The 17,298-nt window shown below is 34.9% G+C and overlaps 1 protein-coding gene across 1 annotated transcript; it reads left to right on the top strand.

Moving 5' to 3' along the window:
- Window positions 1–1,961: 1,961 nt before the first annotated feature.
- Window positions 1,962–16,893, top strand: LOC111053908 (the record flags this gene model as incomplete). The annotated part of the gene is made up of 8 exons (XM_039445190.1): window positions 1,962–2,094; window positions 2,890–3,067; window positions 6,114–6,183; window positions 7,904–8,009; window positions 8,786–8,865; window positions 11,094–11,294; window positions 13,856–14,143; window positions 16,693–16,893. Coding segments are annotated over exons 1-8 (1,230 nt in total), but the record flags the coding sequence as incomplete, so codon positions are not given.
- Between the last annotated feature and the right edge of the window lie 405 nt (window positions 16,894–17,298).

The raw sequence follows: 17,298 nt of genomic DNA on the forward strand, positions 1-17,298 counted from the left end.
TTGAAGAACAGTTGATGCGGTCTCGCAAAAGGGCAGAGCACATGGTCCAACTGGAGGCCGACATTCTCAATACAACAGACTATCAACGATCTGCTCTGGAATTATCATCCTACATCCGTCTATAAATTATAAATGTATGCATCTATAGTTTTTGACTGTGTTGTTAGAATGGAAGGGAGTTCAATATTGAGATATGTGTATTTACTTGATACACTCTGTCAGTAGAAACGTTTTTCAATTCTCATTTTATGTGCCGCTTGCACGAAAGCTGGTTAAATTTCAACCGTGATTAATTCCACGAGAACCATCAGAGAAGCCGTCTTTTCTGAAACGCCTTCTCTGATTGGTTCTCGTAAAGTTAATCACTTAAAATTTAACCGCTTTGTGCAACCGGGCCTATGTATCCAATTGAAACAAGTTTCATTCCAAGGATCTCAGTTTTGATACTGTAGCCCGGTTGCGCAAAAGCCTGTTAAATTTTATCATGATAATCCACGAGACTCAATCAGAGAACGCTATTTTGAAAAGAAGTCTTCTCTGATTTGTACTCTTGGAATTAATCATGGTTAAAGTTTAACAGGCTCTTGTGCTACGTATTTAGTATTGCTATTAATGTATCTTTGAAATCACCAAATTTGTTCAAATAAATGAATTAATTGAATAATTGCCTTTATTAGGGGCGGAGTAGGACTGTAGGTCCTCTCAGCCACCACAACCCTTTAGATGTTGATAGGAATATAAAAAGTTTTGCAAAATATTGATAGAATAAAATTCAATCTAAATTTATCATGAATTTGTTTATATTTCGTTTGTTAGTTATATTCAAATAAATCCAACTTGCCAATAATGTTCTGTGTTAAGTTATCAGGTTTTCTAATGAATGAAAAGTGATTCACTATTTATATTCCCGCGTTGGAAGACTAGAAGATGACTCATATTGCATTCCGAACCAGTTATTGTACTCATAGAATTTATCATTCAAATCAGTATTCTATAATTTTGATTGGCCTATTCTCAAAGCCAGTACCTAGTTCATACTCAGTTTCGTTTATACAGTCGAATCGGTTGGAACTCGTGTACTGTAGTACATTATTTTTTCTTATTTATCAACAATAATAAATCACATCATAAAAAGATTGGGAATGGAAGAACAACTTATAGCCTTTACTATTCTGGTTCTTGATTTTGATTCAATTTTTGTACGCGAACTTTCAAATGGAGCTCCTGGGGTATTCGCAATTCTTTTCCTTCTCTCAATAATGGTGTCACTTTAATTTATTTGAACTCCACAAATGAGAATCTTGGTAAGAATCTCTTAGATTTTATTTGCTACAGCATTCTTACGGAGTGTAAGATAGTACATAATTTGAAAGAGACTGTTCACAAATTATATTTTCAATTTTGCTACGATTGTAGACTTCTTTTTGTATACGGTACTGTATAATATTGAGACAAAATGATAATATCTTTGAAGTCCATAGGTGAGATTATATTGGTGTTAATATTATCAACTGTAATATAATACAGAATTATAATATGCAAGTATAATAAAGAAAGGACGTATGTTTTGATTAGAATAGATATAAAGTTCCGGTTGCACAAAAGCCGGTTAAATTTTAACCGTGATTAATTCCACAGAACCAATCAGAAAGCCGCCTATCAAAAGGTCTTTTTCGCGCCAACCCAATCAGCCATCGGAGAGCTTCCCCGCCTGCAAACGCCGTCTGAAAATGCTTGAAAAAACGCTTAGTCGCCCATATTGCCATAATTCTGTTATCAGTGGTTTACAAAAGAGAAGCAAATTACTATCACTATTATACCATTCTAATTGATATTCAAGTGGAGAGTAATGCTCATTTAAAGAGATCTAGTAATTTTAATTTTATACTTGTAGAATTAAGCTCATAAATGCATGAAATTTGTGTTGCACTCTTTCTAAGATAACCGTATAATGTGAATTGTAGGAGAGAGAGGCTGGTCAGGAGAGGATGCAAGAACTATTCGAAGAGAATGCACAACTCGCACTGCTCAGTAAATCAACCTCTCATCAAAACTCTACCACAGATTCCGATCAACTTGAGGATACTGAAACTGGTGAGTTTGATTATGAAATTATGATAAGGTTCCTGGATTTCGTTAGTTTTTTTAGGTTATGAAATTAAATTGTTTTGGCGGTTTTTTAACTTTTCTCAAGTGTCAATTCAATTAATTCCGTCTTATCTCGTTATAAATTTGTTGGATTCAATAAATTCAGTAGGGCCGATAAACGGTGACCGATTGTAGAACCGACTGCCTTAATTGCGTTCTATTTTACTCCATAATCTAAAAATTGATTGAACTTTTCATCTAAAAAAACGTATTAAACTTGAATTTTGATTGAACTTGGAGGCCGAGATTACAGTTATGTTGTACCTATCTTCAAGACTTGAAGTCGCAGACCGTTGTCGGCCTGGAAGTAATCAGAGAAAGGGAAAAGTGTCAACGGAAAGGTCGAAGGTTTATACATTGCAACGAGGATTAGAAGCAAAAGCAAGTGCAATATTGCTAGTTAGTTTACAAGCAATAAGAAATCATGTTGAGGTCGCTCAAACATTTTATGCACGATGTATTGACAAATGATACTAGATGTTTTTTTTTGTTCTACCGTGTGTTTCACTTTTTGTAATAACATTTCTGAGTCTAAAAAAAAGCTTTTCGGTGATTCGGAACTAACTTGAAGCTGAAGGTTTCTTCATCATACGACTCATAACCCATCCTTTAGGTATCATCATCATCCGTCTCATTACCCATGCACAAGCCCGGAGCTCGTATGGGCATAACCTCAGCAAAAAAATATATTTTTTTCTAATATTCAATGATTTTTAATGCTGGTTATGATTGTAATTGTAGGTTCGGGTGATAACAGCCTTTCAGAGCAGTTGACGAGCAATGCACAGGCGCGTGCCTCCGTTTGGAGTTGGAACCGTCGCTTGGCGTCGACCGTCGAGAGTCTCCAGAGGCCGCGCTCCACCAGACCAATCAGCATATACTCGACCTCGAAAAGGACAAGAAGAAACTGTCTCTACAGGTCAGTCATCGAATTTGAGCATCACCTTCCTATTGAAAAATATGAGTCAGTCATTAACGTAACGTTTCACCAAACATTCTCGACTCAGGAAGAAAATCATAGGAAGGAAACTATTAAGGAAAAGATGTACAGGAAGGAAAATCATTGCTTCTATGTCGAAGCAACTGGCACTTTCGTTCATGTCTCGCTGCCGTATAGTAGAAAATGTACCTTATTGACTATTCTTTATTAGATCTGTAGAATACTGAAGGTTATAATAAGTTATGGGATACTTGACTTTCTAATAAATTTTGTTTCCGAAAAAAGCTAATGGAGATGACCGTAAGATTCCTTAAAATCAATTTTACTGTCTCTTTGCTGTGACTCGAGTATACTGAAGGTTATAATAAGTTTCAACCTTACAGTTGTGTTGTGAGTGATGTTGTGGTACTTTTCCATAATGAAAACACAATTATATATTGTCAACCACTTTTTATTAGTTATAAAGTAACGACTTATATATTATATGACGACTATTATTAGTCTTCATAAAAAGTGGTTGACAATTTCAATTGTGTTTTCGTTATAATAAGTTATGAGATACTTGACTTTCTAATAAATTTTGTTTCTGAAAAAAAAATTATAGAGATGACCGTAAGATTCCGTAAAATCAATTTTACTGCCTCTGCTGTGACTCAAGTTAAATACTGAGTTATAATAAGTTATGAGATACTTGACTTTCTAATGAATTTGTTTCCGAAAAAAGATTTCAATGGAGATAACCATAAATATTCCGTAAAATCAATTTAGATTCAAAAATCAATCAATTTTACTGCGTCTGCTTTGACTCCAGTTAATATTACTGTTTGCTTTTTGATGAGTTGTCGTTTATAATATTTGTAAAAAACTTCAGTGTGTGATGCCTACTCGACTATCAGCTTCGGCGTGGACGTAGAAATGTTAATAATTACAAAGTTCATAATCTCAAGTGAAAAACGAGAATATGGGGACGGCGCTTTTTAATGTGTGCCATTGAACACGGTTCTGGCTGCGAGGAAAACTACTCTATAGTGGATATTATGAATTCAATATGATTGAACAGAACTATCATAATTAGTTCAAATGTGGCTCTGATACTTGCTAAAAACATCTTGGGTGTATCAAATATCTTGTATCATTAGGGGTATTCACAATGTTGTTTTAGCCAGCTGAAGTGCTATTTGATAACTGTGGATTGTGAACGCCCCATCTAAAACCATCTGCTATTAGCTAACTGCAATAGCGCTCCAAGCGGATAATGTTGTGTAACTCAACGTTTTATAACTCACTTTTGCTACCAAATATGACCGCCGTTTTAATAGAGTTGGCTAGAGTTAGCGGACTCAAATCTGCGCTATCTGCTATCGCGTATGTTGATTTTTTCTAACTTACTACTATAGCATTGAGTTAACACAAACTTAGCAAATAGCAGGAGTTAGCGAATAGCTCGACTTAGCCAGCTAACTCTAACATTGTGAACCCCTAGTATTGGTCCATAGGAACAGACTAGGACTATAATTATTTCCATGAAACATGCTGGTTTTTGTTTGTACATTTTTTCTCATTTATTTTCTTTCCGATTCAGGTTGAGATTTGGAAGAAAAGCGAAAACTACTGCAGCACAACGCGGAATTGGAGACAACTGTCAAGAATGCTCAACGTGATACAAAGAAGATGCAAGAGCTGCGGGATACGCTGCAACTTCAGCTTCAGGTCAGAAGGCATTACGTCATTCAATCTCGAATTTTACTTTAAATGAATTGCCAGCATAGAGTCATGCTTTAGCTCATAGTTAAATTTAAAACTTATGGTTAAGAGGTCATTATAAAGAGCGTTTACATTCATATCAGTACATAAGAAAGATAATGGCTAACGGCTTGAAAATGAATGACAGTCGTACTCTTATCTAACTTCTCCTTGTTTATACCCTTTTGCCGTTAAGCTTCGTGCTCTTCAATCATTCTCTAAACTTCATTCGATCCTGCGCCATTCTTTTTACTTTTAATGATTGTCTTTCCTCTTCCAGCAGCTATACTCTCTACATACTGATTTCATTCCTTTTGTTAACCACTATTCATTATCCAGAAAATGATCATAAAAACCGTTTTAATTAAACCCATATTGTTCCCTTCAAAAATTGCATTCAGTGAACTGAGAGTCATGTCAATCCGTCAACTCTATGTGCTTAGCATAGTTAAATATTTCAAAAACATAGAAGCTCATTTTCAAGAATTAATGTAACTCATAGATCAAGATATAATTTACATAGATATGTTACTTATGATTCTAATTTAACGGTCACTCGTAAGCAGCTGGTATACATCGCTCCAAAGATTGTAAACTGCATCCCGAACGAGCTCATCGGTGAACCTATTAAGTTTGTTCCTATGAATATTAAAAACTGGATACTTCACAACTATTACTTTCATCTTAATATTGTATGAGTTCAATTTTTTCAGCTTTTAAAACTATTCATTATGTCAGGATTAATTCACAATTGATAGTATTTATTTTTAATATACTTTCCATTGTTTGCATAAAAGATTCCATTTTAAATTATCAGCTTAAGATTTAGAAATAGTCAAGTCTCTACTCCTACTGGCGAACTAGTGTTTCACTTATGCTAGTAGTTCTTCACCTCCAGCCGTATTTTACAGATAGTTGTCATAGATATTTAGAATACTAATTATTGTTTGTTTTTTCTAATTGTCACATCTTTTTATTGTTTTTTGTGTTCTTTGATGAATAAAAAATTGAATTGATTGAAAAATTCCAGTCGTGGCCGTCCCCTGCCTCGTCTTCCTTCCGGCCTTGCCTCCATAACTAGCCTTGCCTTTAGTTCATTATTCATCTTATCTAACATAAATTCCAAAATAAAATTGTGAATGATCACCAGCCTTACCTTCGTTGATCACTCATCTTATCCAACATAAATTCATAAATAGGTACAAATCAAATTGTGACTGATTATAAATGATCATTTTACAAATGATTTGTTATTGAATGATGAATTATTGTGGTTGTGCAGATTCGCAGTGACGAGAGACAACCTGCTAAGAGAGAAACAGAGAATGGAGAGGCGAATGGAGGAGCTGGAGGTGGTCGCTTGAGAACGCCAAGCAGCAGGCCGAGAAGGTGCCCGAGCTGGAGGAGGCCCGCAGCAGGGCTGCCAACCTCGAACGGGACATTACAAGGCTCAAACACGCTCTCGAGGTTGGTACATTACATGCTGCAAAAATCCCCGTTGTTCAAAAATAACTCGTATTGAGTACAGGTCATTCTAGGCAATTATAGCCTAGCATCCAATCATATATAATTTCATAGCATCCAAAATTTATAGTTTTTTCAAAGTTTGGAATTTTCTAATTAATTGTGATTGATTTAATTTAATTTAAAAGTATTTTTCAAATTTAAAAATGATTTGTGTGTGTGATTTGAATATTGTAAATTGAGTGTGTAATTAAAGAATGTCAAATGACATATAACCAAGCTACATTTGGACTCTTGTATAAATTAGATTGGGACCGTTTTTGGGCTTATAAGCCTGTGGTACTTTTCTGTAAGTTGTGTAATTCTGAATGTTGAATGAAAAAGACTAAGAATTTTCAACATTGTCAATTGATAAACATTGTTTATCAGAGATTGACAATGGTGTAATAACCGAAACCGGTCTTTCTAAGTATCAATAAATCTGTGGTTTTCGACAATTTCTTAGTCTTTTTCATTCAATATGAATAGTTACCACAATATCAACTTCTCAACTACACAAAAAGTAATTCTGAATGATGAAATAATTCTATATGAAATAATGCATGAATTTAGAGTACTCGTCTTCTGAAGTGTTAGGAATAGGATGGATCGAATAATTCAATTCAATTCAATTTATTTTTTCCTTCTGAATACTTTAATGCAGTTACATATAATCTTAAGCAATCAAAATATAAAACTATACTAAACAATAAAACTCTTGAGCTATCACAATTGTTTCTTGTAATCAGATAGGAAAGAGCATAGGCAACAAAGGCCTGAGCGTAAGCTCGAGTTATCATAACAAAATGCGTATTCAGGTAAAACGTTGAACGTTTCCCAGAGTCGGCAATCCCCGGATTGACTCGATGACCCGGGCGGTTAGTCGACGGAGCACCTCTCTGTAGTACTGGCCGTTCACAATTTGGCTGGGTGGCACAAACTCTTTGTGAACGGCCAGTTCCACAGAGAGGTGTTCCGTTGACTAACCCGGGTTCATCGAATCCGTCCGGGGATTGCCGACTCTGGAAAACGTTCAACGTGCTATGACGAGGGCTCTAGACAGCATAGAGGTGGCCGACTTCCAGGGAGCGTTCAGGGATTGGAAAATCCGGTATCAGCGTGTTATTGACTCCAATGGGGACTACTTTGAAGATCTCTAAAGAGAAATTGTACATATTTTGCAAATAATAAATATCCTGACGTCAGTCCGGTTACTTATTATACAGACCTGTATCTATACAATAAATTATAAAGAGAGATCTTAATTTTTCATTAGATATGTAAACTACATAAAGAAGGCAACTCTTCTATTTGAAAATGTCATGATTGATCGGATCATCATTTGTTAGGTGACGCTGAACACTGAATCTTTAAATTTTTTGGATGATCTCAGCTTGTCATCTGTCTCAAAGGAACTTGAATAAATTTAGTTTAAACATTATCATTGTTTGAATTATATTTTTGTATGGTTATATTTCAGTTTTTTTTTGTTTTTGTGTTATTTTCTTATAAAATAGGCTAGTTGAATATATTATTATTGAGAAATGAAACCAATTGATTGGTTCGTAGGTGAAAGCTGTTTCTTTGGACAAATTGTCAACAGAGATCGAAGTGGTCATGAAAGAGAAGTCTGAACTTGCCAACAATTGGAAAAAGCCAACCTGCAGATTTCAAGGTAAATCCCAACCATGCGAATATTACCCTTTCAATTAATTTTAACTAAATTCTAATTGTTTTTGCCTCACTCTATTATTTCCTATCCTCTTGCTTCCATTTCCATCATCTCAACTGTATAATTATTTGAATTAAAGTGTTTTGCCTGCTCCTTGATATAAAAAAATAGAATAAACCAAAAAGGGTATCAGTAGTTTGTAATATTTGAATTGATTTCTTTGGTAATGAATGAGCTATCAATTTTCTATATTCAATGTGTTGTTGTTACTAGTAGTGTAGAATATTGATGAATTCACGTCATCATAAGTAAATAATGAAAAGTCATTAACAAGTTTGATAATTAAGCTTTGTCCTTCAGAATTTTTGTTTCATCATTTAAATTAAATATTAATATAATTATTGTTGAAATGAAAACCATTGCATTTGATAATTAAGTTTTGTCTTTCAGAATTTATGTTTCATCATTTAAAATTAATATTAATAATAATTGTTGAAATGACAACCATTGCATTGATAATTAAGTTTTGTCTTTCAGAAATTTATGTTTCATCATTTAAAATTAATATTAATAATAATTGTTGAAATGACAACCATTGCATTTGATAATTAAGTTTTGTCTTTCAGAAATTTATGTTTCATCATTTAAAATGAATATTAATAATTGTTTGAATTATAATAATTGCAAGTTGAATAATCGATTATTGTAATATCTTCAATTATACATTCAATTGTGAAAAATGAGGTATCTATTTTACTTTTTTAAAATTGTACTTGCAGATTACAGCAATTGGAGCATGAGTCGAGGGAACTGGAGAGTCGATCAGCTGTTGATAAGGCGGCGATCACCGCGCTGCAAAGTGAGCTGGTGGCAGAGAAGCTCAACACCAACGACTGAAGGGCAGTCTGGAGAATCGGACTGGCGCTTGATCACTTCTCAGATCCTGACAATGCTTTGGATAGGTAAAGAACACTTTCTTTATTCAAGTGATCATCAGAAACATGATCGACATGGAGTGTTCATCATATGGAATTCCTTGGAAGAAGTCGCAGTTGTGCATATTTACCTGTTTTCAGAAAAATTATTATCCAAGTATCCAAGCAAAGCCCTTATAATTCAATTAAATGAAAACTGTGTGACATGAGTAGCTCAGGTCTAAATATATAATTTATTCAATCTTACATTAAGTACATAATCAAATCAATATCATTATAAAATATCAAATAATCATAATTTTGTCCATGCAATCTTGTTTGTGACAATAAAAATTCTTGATTCAAAATGATAGGCAGAGGAAAAATAAGGTTACCTTGTGCTATTCTTCTCCCAAATTTAGATAAGGCTACACATAGTTCGAAATAGGTCAAGTCTTGCAGTTCTTTACTTCACTGAAAAAATGAAGTCTGGTTTCATAGTACTTTAGATCACTCCTGGAATATTGCTGTAGGTCCGAATGTAAGATATTTCTCTAAATTTCTTTGTTTTTCGCGTTATTTGCATGTTGAGTGATGAGGTCTGTAAATGAGTAATACATAAGTATATAGATGCTGGAGTGTGTAGACACTACCTCCGTAAACAAAGTCATAGTGCATTCTGGTGACGTCAGCACAGGTAGGGCTCCTACACCAATAAAATTTGTTGATTTCAGCTGATATCTATTGTAGCTGATAGCTACTGTTTTTATTGGTGTAGGAGCCCTACCTGTACTGACGTTACTATCAACCCCTGTCATGCACTACGGCTTTGTTTATGGAGGTAGTTGTAGATGAGTAAACAGATATAATTTATTCATATTCATTGTTATATGGTATATCTACTTGTGTAAATTACTACAAGATTAACTTTACTCCTACTACTAAGATATTTTATGAGTAAATAAATAACCAAATAATTGAACGACATCTAAACACCATCCAGACTACATCAAGCGATCTGACAATAATTGACTGCAACATATTTTTGTAATTACTCTAATTTATTCAGGAACTCTTCTGTAGTCTAAATAGCCTATTCCTGGATACTAAATTTATCTGTCCCTGCCGACCAAAAAATGCTATGTAGTTTAATTTAAAAAAAATGGATATAATATCTTGTGTACTTGAACAAAACGGAACTAATTACGGAACATTTGGCACTTAGAAAACGTTGATCAATGATTTATGGACTAAGAATAAGAACTCTATCATGAATAGGCTATTTGGGGCAATTAAGATTGAATATACAATAGTGTTTTCGATTGAATAGATTATTGATATTTTACAGTTGTGTTGTGAGTGATGTTTTGGTACTTTTCCATAATGAAAACACAACTTGAAATTGTCAACCACTTTTTATTATTATAATATACACAGAACCTGGTTTCGTGACTTTACCAGCCAATGTGGCTTAAACAGCTGAAGATGTGGCTGGTAAAGCCAGGAAACCTGGTTCTGTGTATATTATAATAATAAAAAGTGGTTGACAATTTCAATTTGTGTTTTCAACATTATTGATAGCTATTGCCACAACATGTCACGTTTCCACAACAACAAAATGAATAGAAGTGCAGAAGAATCACTAGTAAATAAATAATCATTAACGAATAAGTAGCCTAATATTAATAAGCAATAAAATAAAATATGAAATAGAACTTAACGAATAAGTAATATTGAATCTCCAGCCGGCCAGATAGCCGAGTTGACTAAGGCGTTGCACCCTTCAGTCTGATAGTGCTACCTGGTCGCGGGTTCGAATCCCCCCAAATCCTATTGGATGGGCATGGTCGTTTGATAATATCATCATTTCACCCTCGCACTTCCCATTACCTACGCACAAGCAAAAAGCTCATTTGGGCATCATCCGCAATAAAAGAAAAGAAACTAATATTGAATACTAGCAAGCAATGAATAAATTATCCTTCAATCAAATAAAATCAAGCTTTATTAAATGACATATTACTCATTAACAAATTACATTACACAGTTTATAAATAGTTGTGCAATTTATAACTTGAAATGGTTTATAACGTTGAATGGATCAACTCGATTAATAACCACTAAGTGGATAATTGAGTGCTGAGCTTGACGAGTGGTTTTCTGGTTTGTGTAGGATTCTGTCGAGTCCGGAAGTGCTGAAGGCGGTGAAGTCGCGCCTGGCCCTGGAGGAGGAGTCAAGCAACGACAGCGACATGACGACCAATGCCCACCTGCAGGTAGAGTTGGCAACTCTGCAGTCGCAGGTCGCCTCGCTCAACTCGCAGCACACCGCCCTGCAGCTTGCCACTCACAACTTGTCGCCGAAAAGGAAGAGGTCAGCAATCATACAACTTGACTATCCTATTCTTGATGAGAGAAGAGCTCTTTTTTATTCAATTTGTAGTGGTATACATCGAATCCCTAAGTTCTATATCCAATCAAATGATAAAAACCAATATTTCTAGCTAAAATAACCTTTGAATATCCAATATTATATCATGGTCTAGTCTGCAAATCTTGATAAGAAAAATCGCTGTTCATTAATAATCAATGCAAAAGTTGTGTTAGTTTTCCAAACACGACTTGATTTTTGTATCATGTTCAAATTTCACCTATCGCCCAAGATAATCAGTTTTATACATAGGCCACGTATACACATTATAGTACCCAAGCGAAAATGGGTCTCTCAAGGTCGGAGTTCCTCTTGACACCACCACCCTTCTCTACCAACACTGTTGCCACTTTGTACTAAGGGTGGCTAGTAAGAGAGAAAGTGAATGTGTGTGAGAGTGAATATTGTTCTTGTGAGGAGTATTGTTTGTCTTCTCTGGATTATTGACTATGACAAGGACAATATGTTCACAGTTTACAAATGTATTGTACATAATGATTATATATTATAATTAATACATAGAACTTTCAACAGCTGTACTGGTGTTTGAATGAGAACTGATAAATGAGAATACATGCAAATGCAGAGTGAAGTGGACACTGTTACAGATGATATTATTATTATCATATGATTTCAATACATTAGTTCACCAAACGTTAATACAGTTAGTTACAAGAATATTGAATAAAATAAATAAAATTACACCACTCCACCACAGAATAGATACTGTGATTCCACTTCCAATATGATTATTATGAAAGTCTTCAAGTAACCTTTATGAAGTAATAGCTCAGTTTTATAAATTGTTGCATTTATAAAGAAAATCTATTTCATGATTAAAAATGGATTTCTTGATGTCATGACTCAAGAAAGAGTTATACATTATACATAACAATAATGCCCATATGAATAAAACCAGAGCAAATGCTCATGAGCAAGAGCATGGAGCATAAGGTTTTGCTCATGAGCAAAAGGTAGAAGCAAAAGCATTTGCTCGTTTTATATGAATAAGCTTTTCCTTTTACTCTTACCTTATGCTCCTGAACTCTGGAGCAAATGCTCACGTATTTTAGAGATTTTTCATCAGCTGATTCGCTTTTGTAGCCTTAGTTTTTTTTATAGCTCACGGAAGCGCTAAATATGCAAATAGGGTGCACCGCTTGTGTTGTTGCGTCGTCTGCTCTGTTTTCTATTTATGAATAGAGTTTTAGGTTAGTTGAGTTTGAATTTTGAAATAATAGCGTGAAAAATGTCATCTCTATAATAATCTTCAGCATATTCTTATAATATCAATAGCCTTCTTATAATCGTCTACACTTCATCTTCTTAATACCTATTTCTATTTGTGATGGCTATCTTTATAACAGGTAGCTATCTTTTGTATTCATTCTTTTGTAGGGATAATGGTGATAGTATCATGGTTGAATCTGAAAGAGTTTTTAGTTCTCAACTATTGGTTGTGATCGTATCTGGTATAGTTAGTTTCCTCTTCCTCATATGAATTAGTTGAGCCATTTTACTATGAGCAAAAGGTGATAAGCAGCTCTAGACTAGACTCACCTTTTTTGAAGAATTTGCTTCAAAAGTTGAGCAAATGCTCTAGTTTATTCATACAATTTTGAGCAAAAGCTTTCACTTTTGAGCAAATGCTCAAACTATTTTTTGATGAGCATGAGCAAAAGGTTTTGCTCACGTTTATTCATAGAAAATGAAGCAAATGCTCCATATTTTAGAAGTTAAAGCAATGCTCAACGTTATTCCTATTGCCCATTCTTTCGTCCATTTCATGATGTTGAAGAAGATAGTGGAGGAGGGGAGGAGGTAACGGGGGATGTTATTGTTCTAACTTCAAAGAATGACACAATAGAACTTTTGAGCCTGATGTGCTCAAAAGAATTTGTGACAGGTAGTGACGGAAAAGAGGAAGAGGGAAGGTATGAGAAGGAAAGTGATCTTCAGGGTGTTGAAATACAGTCAATGTATAAGACTGGTCGAGTGAGGGGTGGCCACCAGTGGCAACATTGCAGTGGCCTTGAGAGACCCATTCGCTTGGGCTACTTCAACACGTTCACATTATCTCTTGCACCTTGTACCCTTCCTTAAATCTACTGGTTCGAAGGCTCCTTTCAAGTTAAACGTATTGAATTCACTCTACAAAATCTTAACTTTTAAAATCAATTATCAATATCTCTTATTTAATTCTTATGAAATGGACTTATCAACTAATACAGAAGTAAGCATACAAAATATACAAGAATACAAGTCTCTTCAAGATCGGGGTTTCCACTATAATGACACTTCAAAGTTCAAACTGTCCACATTTTTTTCTTTATAAAACATAATTGCTCCGTATTCAACCAATGTTGATAGTTTAAAAGTACATTCCACTGTAGAGATGGCCGTGCAGTCAGTCGATGACTTCGATAAGTACCGTTCCAATTATAATTATCTGGAAATTTTAAATTATCTCGAATATTTTAAACTTTAGTCTTTGCTTTTTGTAGATTCTGAACGAGCACGCTAAACAGACAAAAGACCACCAACAGCTGTTGGTCGATCAGCTGACACTGCAGAAGCTGCACGAACAGCTGACGGGCGAGTACGAGACGCTGGTGAAGGAGCGCGAACAGCTGAAGGCGCAGCAGCGCGACGTGCGCGGCGAACAGCGAACATTGCGCGAACAGTGCGACCTGGTGCGCGCGCACACACCAAGCTGCTCGCCCAGGTCGACGCGCTCAACGCCGAGTCGCGAAACACTCAACAACCTCCGAGCCGAACACTCCAAGCTGAAGGTATAAATTAGACCTTTCGCTTGAAAGTAACTTGAATTTATGTTATTCATTGCCACAAAACATCATTAAAATGGTAAAATATAGTATGTAAACGAATGTTTCAATCCGATCATTCAACCGGTAATGCACAATGTGAATCTTTTTTTTCAGCACTAAATCAAATGAAATTTATTCCTCCAAAAATACAACAAAAATATCAGCATTTAAAATGATACATTATTAATTTTAAACTCAATGTCACTAAATTATATGAGAATAAACAAACCCTGTGATCAATTTCACTTGATAATCTAGAACTTATAACAATGCTAGGTTTATGAATTGATAATAATTACTGTAATAATAATGATACAGCCCAATATGAGCTTTGACCTCCTCCACTACAGCTTTCCACGTTTCTCGGTGCTCAGTCAATTTGTCTCCATCCTCTATATCCCATTTTTTGGAGATCGCCTCCCACCTTATTCTTGGTCTTGGAGTGTGATTCTAATTCATAATATTTATTCAATCGTTCAACGGTTTTCAAAATGTATTAGGTCGTGTAAAACATGAAAAAAATAAAAGTTGTACAAATGCTACTAACATGGATCTCTACAACTTGAACATGAACTGGTGCCACAAAATAATGCTGATATTTGAAATGGATTACACATTAGGAATGTCTGTTCAGTCATTGGATACACTTCATGAACTCAGCTGTCAGTTGCACCCAAATTTTATTTAAATCATTACCATCATGATTTTTAGACCCTAAATAATCCATGGCGCCCAAGTACGTAGCACCATTGAGGAAAGATAGCAAAGAAGATATTCCATGATATAGATCAATAGGTCGTTTCTGTAGCAAATTTCAGGCGATTTTTGTTAATTCAAGCCGATAACTGTCGACTACTGTCTATTATTACTGTTTTACCCAGGAGAGAGTTTAAAAAAGGCACAGTATAAGAGACTACCAGCGTCACATAGCTTCACGAAAAAGAACTACCATGAAATTGGGCTTGAGTTAACAGTGAAACTTGCAACATAAATGCCCTATACCATGGCTTATCTTCTTATATTATATTTTTTCTATGGTAGCACCTACAGTAACTATATAACCATAATTATGTAATGGTATACAGTAAGAATATAGTGTTCAGATTCTATACAGTAACCATATAGTTATATAGTTACAGTTGGAGCACCCAACACACGACATGCCTAACGATTGTAACTTTTTTTTTATATACAGAGACCGGCATATTAACATGACGATTTTGTAGTAATTGTTATGTTTGAACCACTGTCATTGAAAAGGCGAGAATGTTGTACATCGACAGTTCTATTCTTGCCATTTCAGTAGCCAGTATGTCGTGGTCAAGTGAACATCAAGCGATTTTGATTGAAGCTTATTTCAAAAATAATGACTCAGTTATTCTAACACAGCGTTTATGTCGCAAACATTTCAAAAATTTAAATCGACACGCGCCTGTTCCCGGTAGGGATACCATCTTGTTATGGGTAAAGAATTTCAGGAACACGTTGTCCGCTTAAAAACCAAACCAACAGGACGAAAACGAATCGTGAGAACGCCTGAGTAGCTGTTACACGGTCTCCACGACGTGTAAAAAAAAAGAGAAACTGTTGCGCTAGCCATTTCTGATCGAAGTGTACGACGAATTCTTCATTCCGACCTAAAATTCCATCCATATAAGATAATTGTTGTTAGTGCACAACCTAATGCAAATTATTGGGCACATTACAAAGCCGCTTGCGAGATCATTCTCTAAAATGTCCACCAGGATGCCGTTATCTTTCAAGTGACGAAGAACATTTCCATTTTTTTGGGATTTGTGAATAAACAAAATTACCGTTATTGAGCAGCCAATAATCCACAGAACTAGAGGAAGTCATTCAACGAGAAATTGAAGCAATTCCACAAGTGATGATGAGCGAGCAATGGCAAATTTTAGAATTAGGTTAAGTGAGTGTGTGAAAAGTAACGGAAATCATTTGAATGACATAATCTACCAATAAAAAACTTTGTGAGAAATCTATGTAATTCACTATAAATTTTGATCTTTATTTTGATATGATTATATGATATTTTATATGATTTAATTGTACGAAACACACTTTATTATCCCTCAAAAATCGTCAGGTTTTTATGCGGGCCCTGTACTACGTGTCAAAATGACTGAAAGTTTAGTGAACAACTAAATATAGTCGTTAGGTCATGTCAGAGGCCCTGAAATTGATCAGTTGCGACCTGAAAACTCTGACACCAGACCTGAGCTAGCCAGGTTACTCGATATTATTATTATATTACTGAATAACTAATTATGATCTAAAAGATACACCAGATCTTGTTTACGAGAGTTATAATCTTCATTGTTAGGACGGAAAGTTTTCAAATGAGATTGTTTTTGAAGCATTGAATCATTATATTTTCAAATAAGGTTGCTTTTGAAGAACTGTTGATTGAATAATATTCAATTCCAATTTGAAGCACTGTAGATTGTTTGAATCACGTTCATTTTTAATGATATATTTATGATTCTTTGTTGCAGGAAGACTTCAGAAACCTGTTTGCGGCATCGGATAAAATCAAAACAGATTACAGAAGTGTGCAGGAGGAGTACAGAGCACTGAAACTGGAGTGTGGCAGACACAAGCTGGAGAACACTGAGCTGCAGGGTGAACTGGTGCAGCGCAATGATGTGCTCACCACTCAGCAGGTGCAGATATCAAAAATCACCAGTCAAAATGAGGTATGCATGTCTGAACATCATTTCATAATTCCAATATTTCATTCATCTCTTAGTACGTATTTCTAGTACTTAGCACAACCTTAGTACGTCACTCTAATAGAAATTAAACACTATTTAGAAAAAAAACAAAGAAATGTTTTCTTAAAAGCAAGCACAACAGATTAAAAGAATATAATCCAATTATTCTTTAATATGTGAATATTTTATATTTAGTGATGATAATGTGAATATTTTTTTCTATGTTTGGTTTGAAGCATCTAAATTAAAAATCTACTTTATGAAATAATCAAGGACTGGAAATGTTGGAGTGAACTACTAGACTCAACCTATTCGGACTATGTGTAACCTTAAATTTGGGAGAGGAATAGCACAAGGTTACTTATCTTTACCTCCCTATCATTTTGT

The sequence above is a fragment of the Nilaparvata lugens genome, unplaced genomic scaffold (assembly GCF_014356525.2).
Source record: "Nilaparvata lugens isolate BPH unplaced genomic scaffold, ASM1435652v1 scaffold6367, whole genome shotgun sequence".
Lineage (NCBI taxonomy): Eukaryota > Metazoa > Arthropoda > Insecta > Hemiptera > Delphacidae > Nilaparvata > Nilaparvata lugens.